Consider the following 24,308-nt stretch of genomic DNA (forward strand, 5'->3'; position numbering starts at 1 on the left):
CTATCCCTCCATCTATCCCTCCATCTATCCCTCCATCCCTCCATCTATCTATCCATCCATCTATCCCTCCATCTATCCATCCATCTATCCCTCCATCCCTCCATCTATCTATCCATCCATCTATCCCTCCATCTATCCCTCCATCTATCCCTCCATCTATCTATCCATCCATCTATCCCTCCATCTATCCATCCATCTATCCCTCCATCTATCCCTCCATCTATCCATCCATCTATCCCTCCATCTATCCCTCCATCTATCCCTCCATCTATCCCTCCATCCCTCCATCTATCTATCCATCCATCTATCCCTCCATCTATCCCTCCATCTATCTATCCATCCATCTATCCCTCCATCTATCCATCCATCTATCCCTCCATCTATCCATCCATCTATCCCTCCATCTATCCCTCCATCTCTCCATCCATCTATCCCTCAATCTATCCATCCATCTATCCCTCCATCCCTCCATCTATCTATCCATCCATCTATCCCTCCATTTATCCATCCATCTATCCCTCCATCTATCCCTCCATCTATCCCTCCATCCCTCCATCTATCTATCCATCCATCTATCCCTCCATCTATCCCTCCATCCCTCCATCTATCTATCCATCCATCTATCCCTCCATCTATCCCTCCATCCCTCCCTCCATCTATCTATCCATCTATCCCTCCATCTATCCCTCCATCTATCCATCCATCTATCCCTCCATCTATCCCTCCATCTATCCCTCCATCCCTCCCTCCATCCATCCCTCCATCTATCCCTCCATCTATCCCTCCATCCCTCCCTCCATCTATCCCTCCATCTATCCCTCCATCCATCTCTCCATCTATCCCTCCATCTATCCCTCCATCTACCCCTCCATCCCTCCATCTATCTATCCATCCATCTATCCCTCCATCTATCCCTCCATCCCTCCATCTATCTATCCATCCATCTATCCCTCCATCTATCCCTCCATCTATCATCCATCTATCTATCCATCTATCCCTCCATCTATCCCTCCATCTATCCATCCATCTATCCCTCCATCTATCCCTCCATCTATCCCTCCATCTATCCATCCATCTATCCCTCCATCTATCCCTCCATCCCTCCCTCCATCTATCCCTCCATCTATCCCTCCATCTATCCATCCATCTATCCCTCCATCTATCCCTCCATCCCTCCCTCCATCTATCCCTCCATCTATCCCTCCATCTATCCATCCATCTATCCCTCCATCTATCCATCCATCTATCCCTCCATCTATCCCTCCATCTATCCCTCCATCCTTCCATCCATCTATCCCTCCATCTATCCCTCCATCCCTCCCTCCATCTATCCCTCCATCTATCCCTCCATCTATCCCTCCATCTATCATCCATCTATCTATCCATCTATCCCTCCATCTATCCCTCCATCTATCCATCCATCTATCCCTCCATCTATCCATCCATCTATCCCTCCATCTATCCATCCATCTATCCCTCCATCTATCCCTCCATCCCTCCCTCCATCCATCCCTCCATCTATCCCTCCATCTATCCATCCATCTATCCCTCCATCTATCCCTCCATCCCTCCCTCCATCTATCCCTCCATCTATCCATCCATCTATCCCTCCATCTATCCCTCCATCTATCCCTCCATCCCTCCCTCCATCTACCCCTCCATCTATCCCTCCATCTACCCCTCCATCTATCCCTCCATCTATTCCTCCATCCATCCCTCCATCTATCCCTCCATCTATTCCTCCATCTATTCCTCCATCCATCCCTCCATCTATCCCTCCATCTATTCCTCCATCTATTCCTCCATCTATTCCTCCATCCATCCCTCCATCTACCCCTCCATCTATCCCTCCATCTATTCCTCCATCCATCCCTCCATCTATCCCTCCATCTATTCCTCCATCTATTCCTCCATCCATCTCTCCATCTATCCCTCCATCTATTCCTCCATCTATTCCTCCATCCATCCATCTCTCCATCTATCCCTCCATCTACCCCTCCATCTATTCCTCCATCTATTCATCTCTCCATCTATCCCTCCATCTATCCCTCCATCCATCCATCTCTCCATCTATCCCTCCATCTATCCCTCCATCTATTCCTCCATCTATCCATCTATCCCTCCATCTATCTCTCCACCTATCCCTCCATCTATCCCTCCATCCCTCCATCTCTCCATCTATCCCTCCATCTATCCCTCCATCTATTCCTCCATCTATCCATCTATCCCTCCATCTATCCCTCCATCTATCCCTCCATCTATCCCTCCATCTCTCCACCTATCCCTCCATCTATCCCTCCATCTATTCCTCCATCCATCCATCTCTCCATCAATTCCTCCATCTATCCCTCCATCTATTCCTCCATCCATCCATCTCTCCATCTATCCCTCCATCTATCCCTCCATCCATCTCTCCACCTATCCCTCCATCTATCCCTCCATCTCTCCATCTACCCCTCCATCTATTCCTCCATCCATCCATCCCTCCATCTATTCCTCCATCCATCCCTCCATCTATCCCTCCATCCATCCATCTCTCCATCTATCCCTCCATCTATCCCTCCATCTATTCCTCCATCTATCCATCTATCCCTCCATCTATCTCTCCACCTATCCCTCCATCTATCCCTCCATCTATCCCTCCATCTCTCCACCTATCCCTCCATCTATCCCTCCATCTATTCCTCCATCCATCCATCTCTCCATCTATTCCTCCATCTATCCCTCCATCTATTCCTCCATCCATCCATCTCTCCATCTATCCCTCCATCTATCCCTCCATCCATCTCTCCATCTATCCCTCCATCTATCCCTCCATCTCTCCATCTATCCCTCCATCTATCTCTCCACCTATCCCTCCATCTATCCCTCCATCTCTCCATCTACCCCTCCATCTATTCCTCCATCTATTCCTCCATCTATTCCTCCATCCATCCCTCCATCTATTCCTCCATCCATCCATCCCTCCATCTATTCCTCCATCCATCCCTCCATCTATCCCTCCATCTATCCCTCCATCTCTCCATCTACCCCTCCATCTATTCCTCCATCCATCCCTCCATCTATCCCTCCATCTATCCCTCCATCTCTCCATCTACCCCTCCATCTATTCCTCCATCCATCCCTCCATCTATTCCTCCATCCATCCATCCCTCCATCTATTCCTCCATCCATCCCTCCATCTATCCCTCCATCTCTCCATCTACCCCTCCATCTATTCCTCCATCTATTCCTCCATCCATCCCTCCATCTATTCCTCCATCCATCCATCCCTCCATCTATTCCTCCATCCATCCCTCCATCTATCCCTCCATCTATTCCTCCATCCATCTATCCCTCCATCTATTCCTCCATCCATCTATCCCTCCATCTATTCCTCCATCCATCCATCCCTCCATCTATTCCTCCATCCATCCCTCCATCTATTCCTCCATCCATCCATCCCTCCATCTATTCCTCCATCCATCCCTCCATCTATCCCTCCATCTATTCCTCCATCCATCTATCCCTCCATCTATTCCTCCATCCATCTATCCCTCCATCTATTCCTCCATCCATCCATCCCTCCATCTATTCCTCCATCCATCCATCCCTCCATCTATTCCTCCATCCATCCCTCCATCTATCCCTCCATCTATCCCTCCATCCCTCCATCTATCTATCCATCCATCTATTCCTCCATCCATCCCTCCATCTATCCCTCCAACTATTCCTCCATCCATCTATCCCTCCATCTATTCCTCCATCCATCCCTCCATCTATTCCTCCATCCATCTATCCCTCCATCTATTCCTCCATCCATCCATCCCTCCATCTATTCCTCCATCCATCCCTCCATCTATCCCTCCATCTATTCCTCCATCCATTCCTCCATCCATCCCTCCATCTATCCCTCCATCCATCCCTCCATCTATCCCTCCATCCATCCATCCCTCCATCTCTCCCTCCATCTATCCCTCCATCTATCCCTCCATCCCTCCCTCCCTCCCTCCCTCTATCCCTCCATCCCTCCCTCTATCCCTCCATCCCTCCATCTATTCCTCCATCCATCCATCCCTCCATCAATTCCTCCATCTATCCCTCCATCTATTCCTCCATCCATCCATCTCTCCATCTATCCCTCCATCTATCCCTCCATCCATCTCTCCACCTATCCCTCCATCTATCCCTCCATCTCTCCATCTACCCCTCCATCTATTCCTCCATCCATCCATCCCTCCATCTATTCCTCCATCCATCCCTCCATCTATCCCTCCATCCATCCATCTCTCCATCTATCCCTCCATCTATCCCTCCATCTATTCCTCCATCTATCCATCTATCCCTCCATCTATCTCTCCACCTATCCCTCCATCTATCCCTCCATCTATCCCTCCATCTCTCCACCTATCCCTCCATCTATCCCTCCATCTATTCCTCCATCCATCCATCTCTCCATCTATTCCTCCATCTATCCCTCCATCTATTCCTCCATCCATCCATCTCTCCATCTATCCCTCCATCTATCCCTCCATCCATCTCTCCATCTATCCCTCCATCTATCCCTCCATCTCTCCATCTATCCCTCCATCTATCTCTCCACCTATCCCTCCATCTATCCCTCCATCTCTCCATCTACCCCTCCATCTATTCCTCCATCTATTCCTCCATCTATTCCTCCATCCATCCCTCCATCTATTCCTCCATCCATCCATCCCTCCATCTATTCCTCCATCCATCCCTCCATCTATCCCTCCATCTATCCCTCCATCTCTCCATCTACCCCTCCATCTATTCCTCCATCCATCCCTCCATCTATCCCTCCATCTATCCCTCCATCTCTCCATCTACCCCTCCATCTATTCCTCCATCCATCCCTCCATCTATTCCTCCATCCATCCATCCCTCCATCTATTCCTCCATCCATCCCTCCATCTATCCCTCCATCTATCCCTCCATCTCTCCATCTACCCCTCCATCTATTCCTCCATCTATTCCTCCATCTATTCCTCCATCCATCCCTCCATCTATTCCTCCATCCATCCATCCCTCCATCTATTCCTCCATCCATCCCTCCATCTATCCCTCCATCTATTCCTCCATCCATCTATCCCTCCATCTATTCCTCCATCCATCCATCCCTCCATCTATTCCTCCATCCATCCCTCCATCTATTCCTCCATCCATCCATCCCTCCATCTATTCCTCCATCCATCCCTCCATCTATCCCTCCATCTATTCCTCCATCCATCTATCCCTCCATCTATTCCTCCATCCATCTATCCCTCCATCTATTCCTCCATCCATCCATCCCTCCATCTATTCCTCCATCCATCCATCCCTCCATCTATTCCTCCATCCATCCCTCCATCTATCCCTCCATCTATCCCTCCATCCCTCCATCTATCTATCCATCCATCTATTCCTCCATCCATCCCTCCATCTATCCCTCCAACTATTCCTCCATCCATCTATCCCTCCATCTATTCCTCCATCCATCCCTCCATCTATTCCTCCATCCATCTATCCCTCCATCTATTCCTCCATCCATCCATCCCTCCATCTATTCCTCCATCCATCCCTCCATCTATCCCTCCATCTATTCCTCCATCCATTCCTCCATCCATCCCTCCATCTATCCCTCCATCCATCCCTCCATCTATCCCTCCATCCATCCATCCCTCCATCTCTCCCTCCATCTATCCCTCCATCTATCCCTCCATCCCTCCCTCCCTCCCTCCCTCTATCCCTCCATCCCTCCCTCTATCCCTCCATCCCTCCATCTATTCCTCCATCCATCCATCCCTCCATCTATTCCTCCATCCATCCCTCCATCTATCCCTCCATCCCTCCCTCCCTCCCTCTATCCCTCCATCCCTCCCTCCCTCCCTCTATCCCTCCATCTATTCCTCCATCCCTCCCTCCCTCCCTCTATCCCTCCATCCCTCCCTCCCTCCCTCTATCCCTCCATCTATTCCTCCATCCCTCCATCTATTCCTCCATCCCTCCCTCCATCCCTCCCTCCCTCCCTCTATCCCTCCATCTATTCCTCCATCCCTCCATCTATTCCTCCATCCCTCCCTCCATCCCTCCCTCCCTCCCCCGGCCCGACTCCTTCTGTCTCTCTGCTCTCCAGCATCGGGCTCGCCGCCCCGGGGCGGCAGATAAAAGGGATGAAGGGCAAAGAGGAGGAGGGGGCAATAAAGAGGCAGAAACCAGGACGGCTGTTGGGAGGAAGGATGTTAAACCACTGGGCGAGTTAACTCATCATTATAGCGTTAACGCGCTAATTATTTAATGCTGATAAATATATATATTTTTTATCATTATTATTATTTTTTTTAATTTTATCATTTTTTGGGGGCTTTTGTGCCTTTCATGGAAAGTTCAGAGAGACAGGAAGCAGGGGGCAGAGAGAGGGGGAACAACATGCAGCACAGGGCCGTTCGATGCGGGACTCGAACCAGCTGCAGCGAGGACTATAGCCTCTGTACACGGGGCGCCTGCTCAGCCCACTACGCCACAGACCCCCCCTGCTTTATTATTTATTTTATTATTGTAAAAGTCTGCTGCTCACAGGCTTTTATTCTGTAAAAGTCTGTTACTCACAGGCTTTTATTCTGTAAAAGTCTGTCGCTCACAGGCTTTTATTCTGTAAAAGTCTGTCGCTCACAGGCTTTTATTCTGTAAAAGTCTGCTGCTCACAGGCTTTTATTCTGTAAAAGTCTATTGCTCACAGGCTTTTATTTTGTAAAAGTCTGCTGCTCACAGGCTTTTATTCTGTAAAAGTCTGTCGCTCACAGGCTTTTATTCTGTAAAAGTCTGTCGCTCACAGGCTTTTATTCTGTAAAAGTCTGTTGCTCACAGGCTTTTATTTTGTAAAAGTCTGTTGCTGTCTGCTGTGGAACAGGAAAAGAAAGTAATCGGCGGATCCACCAAACATGGAGAAGGGTACGGAACTTTTACTCGGCCATTTTCATGTTAAAGTTCTTCCAGACGGCGGAGTCGACAGAACCAAAGTCATCTGTAAACTCTGCCAAGTTGAATTGTCTTCTCAGCGTAGTAGTTCCAGTCTAAAATATCACTTAAAGGCAAAACACACAACTGATAGCAGCAAGTCATTCAAGGAAACAGACAGTGGAGCGAGGCTTCTACATAAAAACTACAGAAAGATGCTGATGTTAAAAGTGTGTTTGCACAACAAATGTTATGGCACTTTCATTCATATGGCAGCACATTTAAAATAAAGCTAAATGCTAAAAGCTATACGCTACTTTTGGGTTCATTTTGGGATTCTGCGTACAAATGAGATTAATCGTGATTAATCAGGGAAATCATGTGATTAATTAGATTAAACATTTTAATGGTTGCCCAGCCGGTCCTTCTTTCAGGGTGAATCTGTTTACCAGCTCCTCCTCAGAGCTTTACATCAGTAAATAAACTCGCTCACTCCTGGCTTCCTCCATTTATCTGGTTAATTGGAAGGCTAACAGGAAGCTGGCAGGAATGAGGGGGATTTTTCACGGGCTGCTCCTTTAATTGCTCTGTGCAGTGTCAGACTTTCTGAGGTCTCAGTTATTGCTCTGTAATAGGAGCAGGTATCGATTTACAGGCCAGAAACAGAAGAAAAACAGAATAAAAACAGAGGAGTGGAGCAGTGGCGCGGGAACTGGGGGTGCGGGAGGTGCGGCAGCACCCCCTGGTGGCGGAGCTTTGAAACTGACATGAAAATAAAGCTACGGCTATTTATTTATTTCAAACTGTTGTTTTCCGCTCTGCTGATATTATATATTGTGTACATGAAGTGGGATGGCAATATCTTAGCTCTTAAAATAATAAATAAATATTTAAATAAATAAAATTTGTTGTGTGGCCAATCAGATTTTCTTTTGTCCTGACGTGATTGAGATTCCTCGAAACAAAACCTGCGAGCCCGCTGAGTAGAACGTTTCAATAAGAGTAGCAAACATGTCGCAGAAGAGAATTTCGTCTTTTTTTCAAAGCCTCCTCAATCCCAAACTTTTGAAGATCAGTAATCCACAGTCCAACGCATCGGACGAAGAATACCAAGCACTGGAGCGTCAGGACAAGGTAGCTGCCGCTGATACCGATGTGATCCCTGTTAGCACTGCTGCTAGCCCTTCGCAGAATACTGAGGAGAGTGTCGTGGGAACACTATAGCTATTTTCATGTATAGCACCGCCGAGTGCTTTGTGTTTAATTGCTATTTTCAGTGCCGTAGGTAGTGCTGGCAAGAGCGAGTTCATGAGTTGCTACCATTGATTCTGATTGCTACAGAAATGATTGTGTTGTGTGTACCAACTCTTTGGTGGATTCTGAAGGAGTGAGTCAGATGGGATTTGCCATGCCCTAAAATTGAGGAAATTGCATCTAAAAAAAAATTTTTTAGATGCAATTTCCCAGACCCCCCCTTCAAAAGTTCGCCACCCACCAACAGCACCCCCTGCCGAAAATGTGTTCCCGTGCCTCTGGAGTGGAGGGAACGAGATGTTTTTCTCCTCATGAACTCATGGAACCCGACCTGCTGATGCTCTGCAGATCCTTTAACTCGAGCTGGATTACTGACATGATGATGTGAACCGGTCACATGACACGAGATAACGCCGAGTCATGCCGTGTGAAAAACCAGAATAACTGCTGATGTCGCCCAAACAGGCAGGACTGAAGCGCTTCGTTTAACTCCCCCCAACATGTTGTTTCACACGGACAGTTATTAGCGTCGCACAACGTGTAGCAGCTCGATCTGATGGGGAAAACTGGAGGAAACAAGGAGCAAAATCAGAGAAAAAGAGGAAAAATGTCCAAAGTTTCAGAGCATTTCAACGAAAAGAGAAAATACTGAAAAGTGTTGCCATTGTAAAAGCCAGTTAGCTTAGCACGATAGCACAACGTCAATGCTACAGCATCTCAGCAGAAAGCAGCCAGTTCACATGTTGAGTCCACTGAGCGGAACAAACACGAGGAAACATTTCACGTTAGCATTTTAATGGAAATCAGTCGGCTTGTTAGCCGAGAAGGAAGCTAGCAGAGACCAGAAGGAAGCTAACAGAGAGCAGAGGGAAGCTAGTAGAGAACAGAGGGAAGCTAGTAGAGAACAGAGGGAAGCTAGCAGAGAACAGAGGGAAGCTAGCAGAGACCAGAAGGAAGCTAACAGAGAGCAGAGGGAAGCTAGCAGAGAACAGAGGGAAGCTAACAGAGAACACAAGGAAGCTAGCAGAAAGAAGCTAGCAGAGAACAGAAGGAAGCTAACAGAGAAAACAGAAGGAAGCTAGCAGAGAACAGAAGGAAGCTAACAGAAAGAAGCTAGCAGAGAACACAAGGAAGCTAGCAGAAAGAAGCTAACAGAGAACACAAGGAAGCTAGCAGAAAGAAGCTAGCAGAGAACAGAAGGAAGCTAACAGAAAGAAGCTAGCAGAGAACAGAGGGAAGCTAACAGAGAAAAACAGAAAGAAGCTAGCAGAGAACAAAAGGAAGCTAGCAAAGAACAGAAAGAAGCTAGCATAGAACAGAAAGAAGCTAGCAGAGAACAGAGGGAAGCTAACAGAAGGAAGCTAGCAGAGAACAGAAAGAAGCCAGCAGAGAGCAGAAGGAAGCTAGCAGAGAACAGAGGGAAGCTAACAGAAGGAAGCTAGCAGAGAACAGAAAGAAGCTAGCAGAGAGCAGAAGGAAGTTAGCAGAGAACAGAAAGAAGCTAGCAGAGAACAGAAAGAAGCTAGCAGAGAACAGAGGGAAGCTAACAGAAGGAAGCTAGCAGAGAACAGAAAGAAGCTAGCATAGAACAGAAAGAAGCTAACAGAGAACAGAGGGAAGCTAACAGAAGGAAGCTAGCAGAGAACAGAAAGAAGCTAGCAGAGAACAGAAAGAAGCTAGCATAGAACAGAAAGAAGCTAGCAGAGAACAGAAGGAAGCTAGCAAAGAACAGAAAGAAGCTAGCATAGAACAGAAAGAAGCTAGCAGAGAACAGAGGGAAGCTAACAGAAGGAAGGTAGCAGAGAACAGAAAGAAGCTAGCAGAGAACAGAGGGAAGCTACCAGAGAACAGAAAGAAGCTAGCAGAGAACAGAGGGAAGCTAACAGAAGGAAGCTAGCAGAGAACAGAAAGAAGCTAGCAGAGAGCAGAAGGAAGTTAGCAGAGAACAGAAAGAAGCTAGCAGAGAACAGAAAGAAGCTAGCAGAGAACAGAGGGAAGCTAACAGAGAAAAACAGAAAGAAGCTAGCAGAGAACAAAAGGAAGCTAGCAGAGAACAGAAGAAAGCTAGCAAAGAACAGAAAGAAGCTAGCATAGAACAGAAGGAAGCTAGCAGAGAGCAGAAGGAAGCTAACAGAGAACAGAAAGAAGCTAGCAGAGAACAGAAGGAAGCTAACAGAGAACAAAAAGAAGCTAGCAGAGAACAGAAGGAAGCTAACAGAAGGAAGCTAGCAGAGAACAGAAGGAAGCTAACAGAGAACAGAAAGAAGCTAGCAGAGAACAGAAGGAAGCTAACAGAAGGAAGCTAGCAGAGAGCAGAAGGAAGCTAACAGAAGGAAGCTAGCAGAGAACAGAAGGAAGCTAACAGAGAACAGAAAGAAGCTAGCAGAGAACAGAAGGAAGCTAACAGAAGGAAGCTAGCAGAGAGCAGAAGGAAGCTAGCAGAGAACAGAAAGAAGCTAGCAGAGAACAGAAGGAAGCTAACAGAAGGAAGCTAGCAGAGAGCAGAAGGAAGCTAGCAGAGAACAGAAAGAAGCTAGCAGAGAACAGAAGGAAGCTAACAGAAGGAAGCTAACAGAAGGAAGCTAGCAGAGAGCAGAAGGAAGCTGAGGAAAATTGTGTTTCTCCAAGCAGAACAAAAACAGCTCATTTTATCAGACATGTTGTATCTGTAACATCAGAGGCTGCTGGTTAAACTGCTGGTTAAGCTGCTGGTTTAACTGCTGGTTTAACTGCTGGTGAAGCTGCTGGTTTAACTGCTGGTTAAGCTGCTGGTTTAACTGCTGGTTAAACTGCTGGTTAAGCTGCTGGTTTAACTGCTGGTTAAGCTGCTGGTTAAGCTGCTGGTTTAACTGCTGGTGAAGCTGCTGGTTTAACTGCTGGTTAAACTGCTGGTTTAGCTGCTGGTTAAGCTGCTGTTACTCTGAGTCACTGTGCTGTCTGATAACAGACAATAAAACAGGAAATAAGAGGCTTTATCAGGAGTTCAGCTGCATTAAAACACAGTTTATGTAAGCAGAGACAGCAGGAGAGAAGCTAACAGATGCTAGCACAGCTGGATGTTAGCTCAGAAGCTAACAGCTGCTGTTCTACAGTCCTGTTATCAGCATCAGGAGGAGGGATGTTTGGAGATAAATGTATTTTTGGTCAGATCAGAAACAACTGAAAGCTGCTTCAGAAGTAAAATTTTCTCTTTTAAATAGTTTTTATTGTAAAAGTTTTTCTGATCCGATGGATTAAAAGATGAAATATTTGAGCAACAGACGTTTTTTTTTCACCCGTTCTCCTCCAGATGTATCCGGACACAATAAGAAACTCAGACAGCTGCACGGTGTGAACATCTGGAGGGGAAACTGGTGAGTTTGTCATGAAGCAACACAAACTGCAGCTGCTCTTATTCATTTCTAATTCTGTAAACCAACAACAGGGAGATCAGCACTTCTTACTTTTCCTCTAAAACGAAGGATGTTTGGCTGTGGAGCTGCATTCTTATCGTGTTAAAGTCATAAAAATGTCCTTTTTATTCTGAAACGTGCTCATAAAACTGTGGAAAACGTCCCAAACGGCGACTAAATGCAGATATTCTGAGTGGAAGTGAAGCCAGAAACGCTTCTCAGAGACTCTAACGCATTAACCGGGTCATACCTGGCTGAGCGCTGAGGTGGCATCCCTGCTCTCCTGGAGAATGTTCAACCTTAAACCGTACCAGCTGACCGAGCGCCTGCACGCCAGAGGCCTCCGGTCCCCGGCGGCGGCTTCATCGGCCCGCAGCGGCCGCGGACGGGCCATCACCGACCCAACGCCACCCAGACTCCCCGAGCGGCCCGGGGAAAGCAGCACTTATAAAACCCTCTAATCCATAAAGAAGATTTGGCTGTTTGCTTCTAATTGGCCGGATTTTATGGAGCACTGAAGACGTCTAAATAAATAAGTTTAAATGAGCATAAAATGTTCCTGAAAAATCAATTTAAGCCAAAATAATTCAACAGAATGTGAAAGAAAACAAACTTTTATTTTAACTGGAATATATTTAGATAGTTTCTGTGGATATAAAATATAAATTAATTCCAACGATTTAATTTAAAAATATCTAAATAAATAAGTTTAAATTAGCATAAAATGTTCCTAAAATTAGAATTAAAAAAATCCATTTCTGCCAAAATAATTCAACAGAATGTGAAAGAAATCAAACTTTTATTTTAACTGGAATATTTAGATCATTTCTGTGGATATAAAATGTAAATTAATTCCAACAATTTAATTTAAAAATATCTAAAAAAAAATGGAGGGAATAAATACACATTAAATATATTCCAGTTATAATAACAGATTAAATGAAAAACTGATATAAAATAACATTAACATAAATTTAAATGAATGCATTTTCATATTAAAGCAGAAAAATGGATTTATTTCTCATTCTATTGAATTATTTTGGCATAAATTACTTTTTTTATTCAGTCTTAGTCCATTTGTCATCATATAAACGTATTTATTTTCCATTTGGGAGTCTGTCAGCTGCGGTGCTCCGTAGCCCATTAGGATGATTTATGTTTTTTCTTTAAACCTTTTTGCTTTGACATCGTTTCTCTGGGAAGAGCTGCAGGTGCCGGGAGAAAGAAACCATTTTTATTCTTCTTTCAGGGTAATCAATACTTCACCGGGCCGCTCGGAGGGAAAACACGGAGTCTCTCCATCATCGGCCTCCACGGGGCGCCGTTACAGCGCTCAGCCGAGGCGGCGTGTGATTAAAACCGAGCCAAAGAGATCAATGGAGGGAGGCTGAAGTCAGAGGGAATATTAAAGGAGACGCAGAGTGGAAGCTGAGGGCGTCGCTGTGATTTATATCAGCCGTCAGACGACCTCGGTCACACGCAGGCGGGCGCCATGTGGGCGCCATGCGGGCGCCAAACGCCTTCTGACACTCAGAAAGTCTGTTTTTAAACCTCCTTTTCGCTACAGTAAACACAGATCAGTGAGCGGTTACCACGGTTACACACCGAGGCTGCGGATCAATGGATCCGTCTATCACCTGAGCTCCGGCCGACAGGCGCCTCATCTGGTGTTAAAGGAGAAAACAAACAGTTTGTTTCATCGTTTTAGAGTCAGAGCGACTTGAAAACGACTTCATTTCTGCCTGTTTTCTCTTTCTTCTTTATGATTATTAAACAAATATCGACTGAAACAGCAAACAGAGTTTAGGATCCATAATATAATGTAAGATGAGATAATATAATGTAAGATAAGATAATATAAGATGAGATAAAATAATATAAGATGAGATAATATAATGTAAGATAAGATAATATAAGATGAGGTAATGTAATGTAAGATAAGATAATATAATGTAAGATAAGATAATATAATATAAGATGAGATAAAATAATATAAGATAAGATAATATAATGTAAGATAAGATAATATAATATAAGATGAGATAAAATAATATAAGATAAGATAATATAATGTAAGATAATATAATATAAGATGAGATAAAATAATATAAGATAAGATAATATAATATAAGATAAGATAATATAATGTAAGATAAGATAATATAAGATGAGGTAATGTAATGTAAGATAAGATAATATAATATAAGATGAGATAAAATAATATAAGATAAGATAATATAATGTAAGATAAGATAATATAAGATGAGATAATATAATGTAAGATAAGATAATATAAGATGAGATAATGTAATGTAAGATAACAACAAGCAGCCCATTCAGACTTCTGTTTGATGGCAGTTTACAGAAACATGAACCCGGTTCATCGTTAAGGAAAGTCTGACATCACAGGATTTAGGATGATTATAATCAATATAAATTAGGACCGGGCGCGTTAACTCCTTAATTATTTAAAGGCGATAAATATTTTATCGCGCATTAACGCAGGTTTTATTTTGTAAAAGTCTGTTGCTCTCAGGCTTTTATTCTGTAAAAGTCTGCTGCTCACAGGCTTTTATTTTGTAAAAGTCTGTTGCTCACAGGCTTTTATTTTGTAAAAGTCTGCTGCTCACAGGCTTTTATTTTGTAAAAGTCTGTTGCTCACAGGCTTTTATTCTGTAAAAGTCTGCTGCTGTCTGCTGTGGAACAGGAAAAGAAAGTAATCTTTGGATCCACCAAACATGGAGAAGGGTACGGAACTTTTACTCGGCCATTTTCATGTTAAAGTTCTTCCAGACGGCGGAGTCGACAGAACCAAAGTCATCTGTAAACACTGCCAAGTTGAATTGTCTTCTCAGCGTAGTAGTTCCAGTCTAAAATATCACTTAAAGGCAAAACACACAACTGATAGCAGCAAGTCATTCAAGGAAACAGACAGTGGAGCGAGGCTTCTACATAAAAACTACAGAAAGATGCTGATGTTAAAAGTGTGTTTGCACAACAAATGTTATGGCACTTTCATTCATATGGCAGCACATTTAAAATAAAGCTAAATGCTAAAAGCTATACGCTACTTTTGGATTCATTTTTGGATTCTGCGTACAAATGAGATTAATCGTGATTAATCAGGTAAATCAAGTGATTATTTAGATTAAACATTTTAATCGTTGCCCAGCCCTAATATAAATAAAGAATCGTGTAACTTTATGGTTTCTGGTGTTTTTCCTGGAACATAAAGGAGCAGTTCGGTGTTTTTACACCACTTCTCAAGCAGTTTCAAACCTGTTTAATACCATCAGAAGTCTTAAAGGAGCAGTTCTGCTGGATTCAGAGAGCTTCTCCTCACGTTTAAACAGACAACAGTTAAACTAAGAGCTGTCAAACAGAAGCTGTGGTGCAGTGCTCATGGGCTCCATTCAGGGTGACCTCTGACCTCTGTGACAGAGAACTTTGGACCTTTACGTCCATCAGCAGCTTCAGAAACCTGCTTTTTGAGGATTCCTCTTTAAATCCCTGCCACAGCAGTTTGGGACGGAGGCGGACGCCAGCCGACAGGAGCCGATCACATGTCCAGACGGGCTGATGTCAGCGCGCAGCCTCCCAACAGATCCTGGATTTAATGGAGTCCGGAACAGACGGGCTTTTGTTCCGGCCAAAGAAAACACTTGCTGCTGTCGGGGCTCTGAATGGCAGCGCTAATCCTGGCTCTCACAACGCAGCAGAAATCACAAACACACTTTGTAGAAGCTGCTCAGAGCTGAACTAACTCTGGTTCTGCCTCAGATTCTGGGTTTATGTTCATGTTGGAACATGTTTCAGTGAATCTCTGCAGCCGTTACCATGGAAACATCTGCAGATATTCACCTTAAAGCTGCTCAGAACTGAACTAACTCTGGTTCTGACTCAGATTCTGGGTTTATGTTCATGTTGGAACATGTTTCAGTGAATCTCTGCAGCTGTTACCATGGAAACATCTGCAGATATTCACTTTAAAGCTGCTCAGAACTGAACTAACTCTGGTTCTGCCTCAGATTCTGGGTTTATGTTCATGTTGGAACATGTTTCAGTGAGTCTCTGCAGCTGTTACCATGGAAACATCTGCAGATATTCACTTTAAAGCTGCTCAGAACTGAACTAACTCTGGTTCTGCCTCAGATTCTGGGTTTATGTTCATGTTGGAACATGTTTCAGTGAATCTCTGCAGCTGTTACCATGGAAACATCTGCAGATATTCACCTTAAAGCTGCTCAGAACTGAACTAACTCTGGTTCTGCCTCAGATTCTGGGTTTATGTTCATGTTGGAACATGTTTCAGTGAATCTCTGCAGCTGTTACCATGGAAACATCTGCAGATATTCACTTTAAAGCTGCTCAGAGCTGAACTAACTCTGGTTCTGCCTCAGATTCTGGGTTTATGTTCATGTTGGAACATGTTTCAGTGAATCTCTGCAGCTGTTACCATGGAAACATCTGCAGATGTTCACTTTAAAGCTGCTCAGAACTGAACTAACTCTGGTTCTGCCTCAGATTCTGGGTTTATGTTCATGTTGGAACATGTTTCAGTGAATCTCTGCAGCTGTTACCATGGAAACATCTGCAGATATTCACTTTAAAGCTGCTCAGAACTGAACTAACTCTGGTTCTGACTCAGATTCTGGGTTTATGTTCATGTTGGAACATGTTTCAGTGAATCTCTGTAGCTGTTACCATGGAAACATCTGCAGATATTCACTTTAAAGCTGCTCAGAACTGAACTAACTCTGGTTCTGACTCAGATTCTGGGTTTATGTTCATGTTGGAACATGTTTCAGTGAGTCTCTGCAGCTGTTACCATGGAAACATCTGCAGATATTCACTTTAAAGCTGCTCAGAACTGAACTAACTCTGGTTCTGCCTCAGATTCTGGGTTTATGTTCATGTTGGAACATGTTTCAGTGAATCTCTGCAGCTGTTACCATGGAAACATCTGCAGATATTCACTTTAAAGCTGCTCAGAACTGAACTAACTCTGGTTCTACCTCAGATTTTGGGTTTATGTTCATGTTGGAACATGTTTCAGTGAATCTCTGCAGCTGTTACCATGGAAACATCTGCAGATATTCACTTTAAAGCTGCTCAGAACTGAACTAACTCTGGTTCTGCCTCAGATTCTGGGTTTATGTTCATGTTGGAACATGTTTCAGTGAATCTCTGCAGCTGTTACCATGGAAACATCTGCAGATATTCACTTTAAAGCTGCTCAGAACTGAACTAACTCTGGTTCTGCCTCAGATTCTGGGTTTATGTTCATGTTGGAACATGTTTCAATGAATCTCTGCAGCTGTTACCATGGAAACATCTGCAGATATTCACTTTAAAGCTGCTCAGAACTGAACTAACTCTGGTTCTGCCTCAGATTCTGGGTTTATGTTCATGTTGGAACATGTTTCAGTGAATCTCTGCAGCTGTTACCATGGAAACATCTGCAGATATTCACTTTAAAGCTGCTCAGAACTGAACTAACTCTGGTTCTGCCTCAGATTCTGGGTTTATGTTCATGTTGGAACATGTTTCAGTGAATCTCTGCAGCTGTTACCATGGAAACATCTGCAGATATTCACTTTAAAGCTGCTCAGAACTGAACTAACTCTGGTTCTGCCTCAGATTCTGGGTTTATGTTCATGTTGGAACATGTTTCAGTGAATCTCTGCAGCTGTTTCCATGGAAACATCTGCAGATATTCACTTTAAAGCTGCTCAGAACTGAACTAACTCTGGTTCTGCCTCAGATTCTGGGTTTATGTTCATGTTGGAACATGTTTCAGTGAGTCTCTGCAGCTGTTACCATGGAAACATCTGCAGATATTCACTTTAAAGCTGCTCAGAACTGAACTAACTCTGGTTCTGCCTCAGATTCTGGGTTTATGTTCATGTTGGAACATGTTTCAGTGAATCTCTGCAGCTGTTACCATGGAAACATCTGCAGATATTCACTTTAAAGCTGCTCAGAACTGAACTAACTCTGGTTCTGCCTCAGATTCTGGGTTTATGTTCATGTTGGAACATGTTTCAGTGAGTCTCTGCAGCTGTTACCATGGAAACATCTGCAGATATTCACTTTAAAGCTGCTCAGAACTGAACTAACTCTGGTTCTGCCTCAGATTCTGGGTTTATGTTCATGTTGGAACATGTTTCAGTGAATCTCTGCAGCTGTTACCATGGAAACATCTGCAGATATTCACTTTAAAGCTGCTCAGAACTGAACTAACTCTGGTTCTGCCTCAGATTCTGGGTTTATGTTCATGTTGGAACATGTTTCAGTGAGTCTCTGCAGCTGTTACCATGGAAACATCTGCAGATATTCACTTTAAAGCTGCTCAGAACTGAACTAACTCTGGTTCTGCCTCAGATTCAGCCCCACTTCCTCCAACAGAAAGAACTACAAATAGCCACGACCCCCTTCAGCCCAGCAGGACGAGTAGAAAGCTTTTGACCTTTGACCCCGGCCGCATTCTTCCTGCCTGCAGAGGTGAGCTGGAGGAGCTACACTCTGTGTTTGCTCTTTAAACACCACAACGCCTCTCCAACCATTTGATCAGTTTGCAGGTTTCTACTGTTATCCATAATCAAACTAATCACACGTTTAGAAGATAAAGTATTTCATCTACAGCTGCTTTTTGCTCAACAAATGGATTATTTGTGTGTTTGTTGCAGCGAACATCTCAGAAACCACTGGTTTGATGTTCAGTAACCACTCTGACTTTCCCTCTGGCCCCACTATCAGGATAAAATGTCCATTTCTCAACACACTGACAGGCGATTGTTTATAGAAACTCCTCATGTCCCCCACGATCAGGCAGAGGAGGATCTCAACTCCTCTTATTATCTCCTGGTAAGCAGCAAACTCAGGATCATTCTTACATTTTAGTTCCACTAGTTGTGAGGAAGCCAAGTCTGGGGTTTAGGTTGTTAAACACAACTCCCGGTAAAAATAGGAAAAAAAATCTGACTTTTTCACCAGAAAAAGCTTCCAAAGCACGAATAAAAACACCCGCATCTCTGCACAGCCCTGTGGGAAGGTGCTGCACTGCCAGATTTACAGAGAATGAACCTTGCCGTGGTTTTAGGTGAGATATTACTGAACTTCTTTTTTCCACTGCACCATCCCACTTTAGTTATTGTTCAAACTGTAAATGGAGCACTCCAGAATCTGTCCCCAGATGTGCAAAGAAGGTAAAACCACAGCTTCGTGTTGGGGTGAGACGAGGTTTAGTACCCAAACTCCAGAAACGAAGCCCTGCTGCCCGATGTCTGATGCTAAGGCTTAAACCGTTATAACTGAGCATTAATTAAAAGTTAATTTAGAAGATGTGAAAATGAAAATAAGAACAATCGAAAGAACACCATCTGACCCACGAAGGTTAAAGTGACTCACCATTTGTTTCTGGTCTAATTCGACAAACAAACTGAGTAACTGACCGCCGTCTTCCCAGATATGACGAGAAATTAAAGTGATTCCTTCATTTTCCTCTTGGAAGTTCACCAGCAGCTACTTCTTTTATTGAATTACAACCACTAACAACGTAGCGTAACCCATCCGAGTTTATTCCCGTCGACCCTTCGATGGAAACGTGTCTAAGCTGCTTTGCTACTGAACTGAAACGCGACTTCTGGATCATGGATTTAAGGTAAACACAAGAAACTTGTGCTAAAGGAAAAATGGTAAAGATAAGTAGGAATGGGATTCATACCCTGGTTCGGGTAGGGGGTAATGAAAGTATAGAGGGTGCCAGAGGTGGAGGCAGGACAAGACACACGAGCAGATTCAGCAGACAAACTCACCTAAACAGTCCTATAATCACTAAAAATGCCAGCAAAAACCAAGCTATACAGGCCAACTCACCTAAAATGGCCGCCTGGTTTCAAAAGGCTCACATGGGCCGCACCCTCCACTTAAATATCTTGAATTTCTTCTTTGCTTCTTCCAAGAGTCTGTTTACCCTGAGTGCTCCCCCTGCTGGGCCCCAGCTGCTATTGCTTCTTCTAATCCAAATCCACTGACTGGACTTTACTGCCTCGTCTGACACTTGCTTCACTATTTTCCATTTTCTTAAGAGTTCCAGTTATTCAAAGAACCGGGTGTTTTAGGTTAAAATGCTGCTGAAGACGAAGGCGTCACACCGACCGCTGGCATCAAACAAGGCTCCAGATAACCGAAGAAACTGGAAGTCTGGAGAAGGAACAAAGACGAGCTGCAGTGTTTGCATCTCCTGAGACAGAAAAAGTGAAATAAAGTCCTGGAAGCTGATAAATCCAGGCCATCTCCCCGTGCACGGTGTGCTCATGGAGGCCTACTTCCTCTGCACACAGAGCCCTTCAAACACCGTAAATACTCAGCGTAAAACACCGCGTTTCATTAGGCTGCATGAAGAAGCTCGTCCGCTAAAAGGAAAGGACGCTACGGGAGGCTGAGCGCTACAACTGCCTCAAACATGCAAATATCTCACTCCCAAGAGAAGCTGAGGGGGTGGATGGGCTGACCCAACAACACTACAGCCCCTCCATCCTGAAAATAAGAGTCCATGATAACTCACACAAAGAGAAAATATATGATATTCTAACTCTGAACTACATTTGAACCAAATAAAGTTAAAAAAAAGTCAGTAAAAATCCTGCGTTTATCAGTTTAAGCACTGAAATATAAGTTTGTAGTTAGCATCCAGCTACATTTTGGAGCTAATTTTCACACCTGTCCACACTCTAACTCAGCTCAGGATATGGAGCTAAAAGACGCCCGAACGCTGTAAATCACCTCACTGGAAAAAATGCCCCTCCAAAAATAAGTAAAAAAACAACAAATAAAAGACGTTTTTGATTGAAATAAGCAAAAAAATCTGCCAGTGGAACTAGTGAAAATCGACTTATCGAAATAAAATGTGATATTTGGGAGTTTTGAGTTAAAAGTGATCTTGAAATTAGCTTAAAAACCTCTTCAAATGTAAAAGAAAAAGCTTGTTTCATATGATATGTGACTCAAAACAATTTGTTTTCAAGACTTTTTCACTTAACAAGATATTCCAGATGTATTGTATTAAAACAAGTCCCTATATCTGGCTGAAATGGTGCTTGTTAGGCAGTATCTGATATTAAGTGTAATGAGATACTCAATGAGACAAATATACTCGGTAAGATTTAGATTTTTTCCAGTGTTCCCGGCGCCGGATGAACCGGGTTGATGTTTAAAGGTTTTTGTTGTTGCTCTTTTACTGATTAGCACCAGAGAAACTGGAGGAGTCCGGGTCGGTGGAGCTTTCTGAGCGTTTGGCCCAAAGATCCCGTGTGAATAATTACTCGTGTGGAGAACGGCGTGCGCGAGCGACCTTTAACCCTGTAAACCGCACAGGTGAAGAGATGAAATCTCACCTGGAGACCTCTGCGCCTCAGAATGCTGGAGTCGTCCATGATGCTGCCGGCGGATCTGCTCCCCTCGGCTTCTTTTTCCTCTACGAGCTGCAAAAGTTCAGGCACTTTCAGAAGGACTGCGTCCACGTGGGAGGAGTTACATAACGGCGTCCTCTCCTGGTGTTATCCTGGAGTTATTACCCTCTGAGGAGGGGACCGTCCCCCATGGTCAACACCAGCTGAATCAGTGTTGGAAGAAGCTCGACTCTCTACAGAATAAAATCCTCCGCCGGGCGGATCTCTGTCCTGACCGAAGGTGCGGCTCGAGGTAACCGAAGGTGCGGCTCGAGGTAACCGAAGGTGCGGCTCGAGGTAACCGAAGGTGCGGCTCGAGGTAACCGAAGGTGCGGCTCGAGGTAACCGAAGGTGCGGCTCGAGGTAACCGAAGGTGCGGCTCGGGCACCGGGATCATTCTCCCGTTTGGGTGTTTGGTTCCTGAGTCGGGCCTCCGGCGGCCGCCGCCTCGTCCATCCCGTCAGCAGCGCCGGACCGACTCTCCCCCGTCTGCCTCCCCACCCTTCAGGCCTTCAGTTCAGAGGAGCCTCCACACTTCCTCCATTATTCATGAACAACTTGCAGCAGAAATTAATGATGACAATGGGGCCTCAGGGGCCGGATGGAGGAGGGAACCGAGAGCTCCAGTGAAGCCGAACGGTAACGGGATCCATGGAACAATGTGCGGGGAGCCTAAAGTTGGGTCCGGAGTCCGAGGAGAAAACCCAAAAACAGAAGCTCCCGCTGAGAGCTGCTGGAAACCAGGAGGCTGTTTACCCAGCCAGGAGGCACCTTGCATCCATCTCCACGCCAACGGGCCGGAGTCCAACCCGGCCAGCAGGACTTGTTCCTGTCCGCCGCCTTCAGCAGCGTCTCCTCATCGTGTTTCTGAGGCGATCCGACCGGCTGTGCTTCCTCCGGCCGCTCTGCTTTCCCTCCTGAGCGGCTGATCCTCGCTGCCTCTGCTCCTCTAATCTCTGCCTCGCTGTCTCTGTTCTCTGCTCGCTCTGATGGTGTCAGTGTGCTCACATGCTCAGGCTCCGCCCCCTTTCTTTCATCACATGCTCCCCCCTCCCCCCCTCCTTCCCCTCAGTGGAGCCGGCCAATCAGGCGCGGGCAGCGGACAGAGAGTCTCCTCGCCGTGAATGGACGGCCGCCCCGCCTCCCCCGTCCTCCCCCACACGGAGCGGCCTGGTTCATGTTTTATGGCTGCGAGCGGATGAATTAATCATCGGAGCTTTTACGTGTTTGCCTCCTGAACACAATGACTTTAAACAAACATGGCTCCTGCAGCACGCCGCCCGCTCTCAGGCGGCGGCATGAACCACAGCGGGGACTCCTGAAGGTGTGCAACCGCCCGAGTGTTTGGAGCAGGTTGATCCTGATTAACTGATTAACTGATAAACTGATAAACTGATAAACTGATTAACTGATTAACTGATTAACTGATAAACTGATAAACTGATTAATTGATAAACTGATTAACTGATTAACTGATAAACTGATTAATTGATTAATTGATTAACTGATAAACTGATAAACTGATCACAGGAGGAATCACTCTGAGCTGAGTGAACATCACAGATAGCTTTTCATCATTTAGTGGTTCATAAACAGGCTGAAAACAGGTTTGAGGTCCAGGACGTGATCTGGTCTTTATCTACTGAAGACAAAACAAGACAAAACGAGAGACAAAATGAGACAAAACGAGAGACAAAATGAGACCAAACGAGAGACAAAATGAGACAAAACGAGACCAAACGAGAGATAAAATGAGACAAAACGAGGACAAAACCAGACAAAAGACAAAAAAAAGACAAAACGAGACAAAAAAAGACAGAATGAGACAAAACAAAGACAAAAAGAGGACCAAATTTGGACAATTATCTTCATTATGTCCTGATACCTCCAACCTGACCAATGAGGGAGAGGCTGAGTGTTTTACCCCTCAGATATGATCACAGAGAAAGGAACAGAGAAAAAGTGAATTATTATTCTGATCTGCAGTCAGAGGCAGAAAGGAAAGAAAGAGGCAGCAGAGTGTCTGGTGTCCTCCTACGCTCACAGAGACATGACTCACAGAGACAAGAAAGGACCTAATGAGGCAGGAAAACACCACCAGCTCTGATAAACACCACCAGCTCTGATAAACACCACCAGCTCTGATGAACACCACCTGATAAACACCACCAGCTCTGATAAACACCACCAGCTCTGATGAACACCACCAGCTCTGATGAACACCACCTGATAAACACCACCAGCTCTGATAAACACCACCAGCTCTGATAAACACCACCAGCTCTGATAAACACCACCAGCTCTGATGAACACCACCTGATAAACACCACCAGCTCTGATAAACACCACCAGCTCTGATGAACACCACCTGATAAACACCACCAGCTCTGATAAACACCACCAGCTCTGATGAACACCACCAGCTCTGATAAACACCACCAGCTCTGATGAACACCACCTGATAAACACCACCAGCTCTGATGAACACCACCAGCTCTGATAAACACCACCAGCTCTGATAAACACCACCAGCTCTGATGAACACCACCAGCTCTGATAAACACCACCAGCTCTGATGAACACCACCAGCTCTGATAAACACCACCAGCTCTGATAAACACCACCAGCTCTGATGAACACCACCAGCTCTGATGAACACCACCAGCTCTGATAAACACCACCAGCTCTGATAAACACCACCAGCTCTGATGAACACCACCAGCTCTGATGAACACCACCAGCTCTGATAAACACCACCAGCTCTGATAAACACCACCAGCTCTGATGAACACCGCCAGCTCTGATGAACACCACCAGCTCTGATAAACACCACCAGCTCTGATAAACACCACCTGATAAACACCACCAGCTCTGATAAACACCACCAGCTCTGATAAACACCGCCAGCTCTGATAAACACCACCTGATAAACACCACCAGCTCTGATAAACACCACCTGATAAACACCACCAGCTCTGATAAACACCACCTGATAAACACCACCAGCTCTGATAAACACCACCTGATAAACACCACCAGCTCTGATAAACACCACCTGATAAACACCACCTGATAAACACCACCTGATAAACACCACCAGCTCTGATAAACACCACCTGATAAACACCACCAGCTCTGATAAACACCACCTGATAAACACCACCAGCTCTGATAAACACCACCAGCTCTGATGAACACCACCTGATAAACACCACCAGCTCTGATAAACACCACCAGCTCTGATGAACACCACCAGCTCTGATAAACACCACCA

The 24,308-nt window shown here is 45.0% G+C and overlaps 1 protein-coding gene across 8 annotated transcripts in view; it reads right to left on the reverse strand.

Moving 5' to 3' along the window:
- Positions 1–24,308, reverse strand: part of mast2 (microtubule associated serine/threonine kinase 2) — a 206,007-nt gene that overhangs the window by 120,451 nt on the left and 61,248 nt on the right. The window contains exon 1 of one of the 8 annotated variants that reach the window (XM_075486113.1): positions 20,981–22,008. The exons of the other annotated variants lie outside the window; for them this stretch is intronic. Within the exon in view, the coding sequence (XP_075342228.1) occupies positions 20,981–21,019 (39 nt within the window). The 5' untranslated portion in view covers positions 21,020–22,008. Of the gene's footprint in view, positions 1–20,980; positions 22,009–24,308 lie in introns of those variants that run through there. 8 annotated transcript variants of the gene reach the window in all.

This window comes from Odontesthes bonariensis, chromosome 15 (genome assembly GCF_027942865.1).
Source record: "Odontesthes bonariensis isolate fOdoBon6 chromosome 15, fOdoBon6.hap1, whole genome shotgun sequence".
Taxonomy (NCBI): Eukaryota; Metazoa; Chordata; class Actinopteri; order Atheriniformes; family Atherinopsidae; genus Odontesthes; species Odontesthes bonariensis.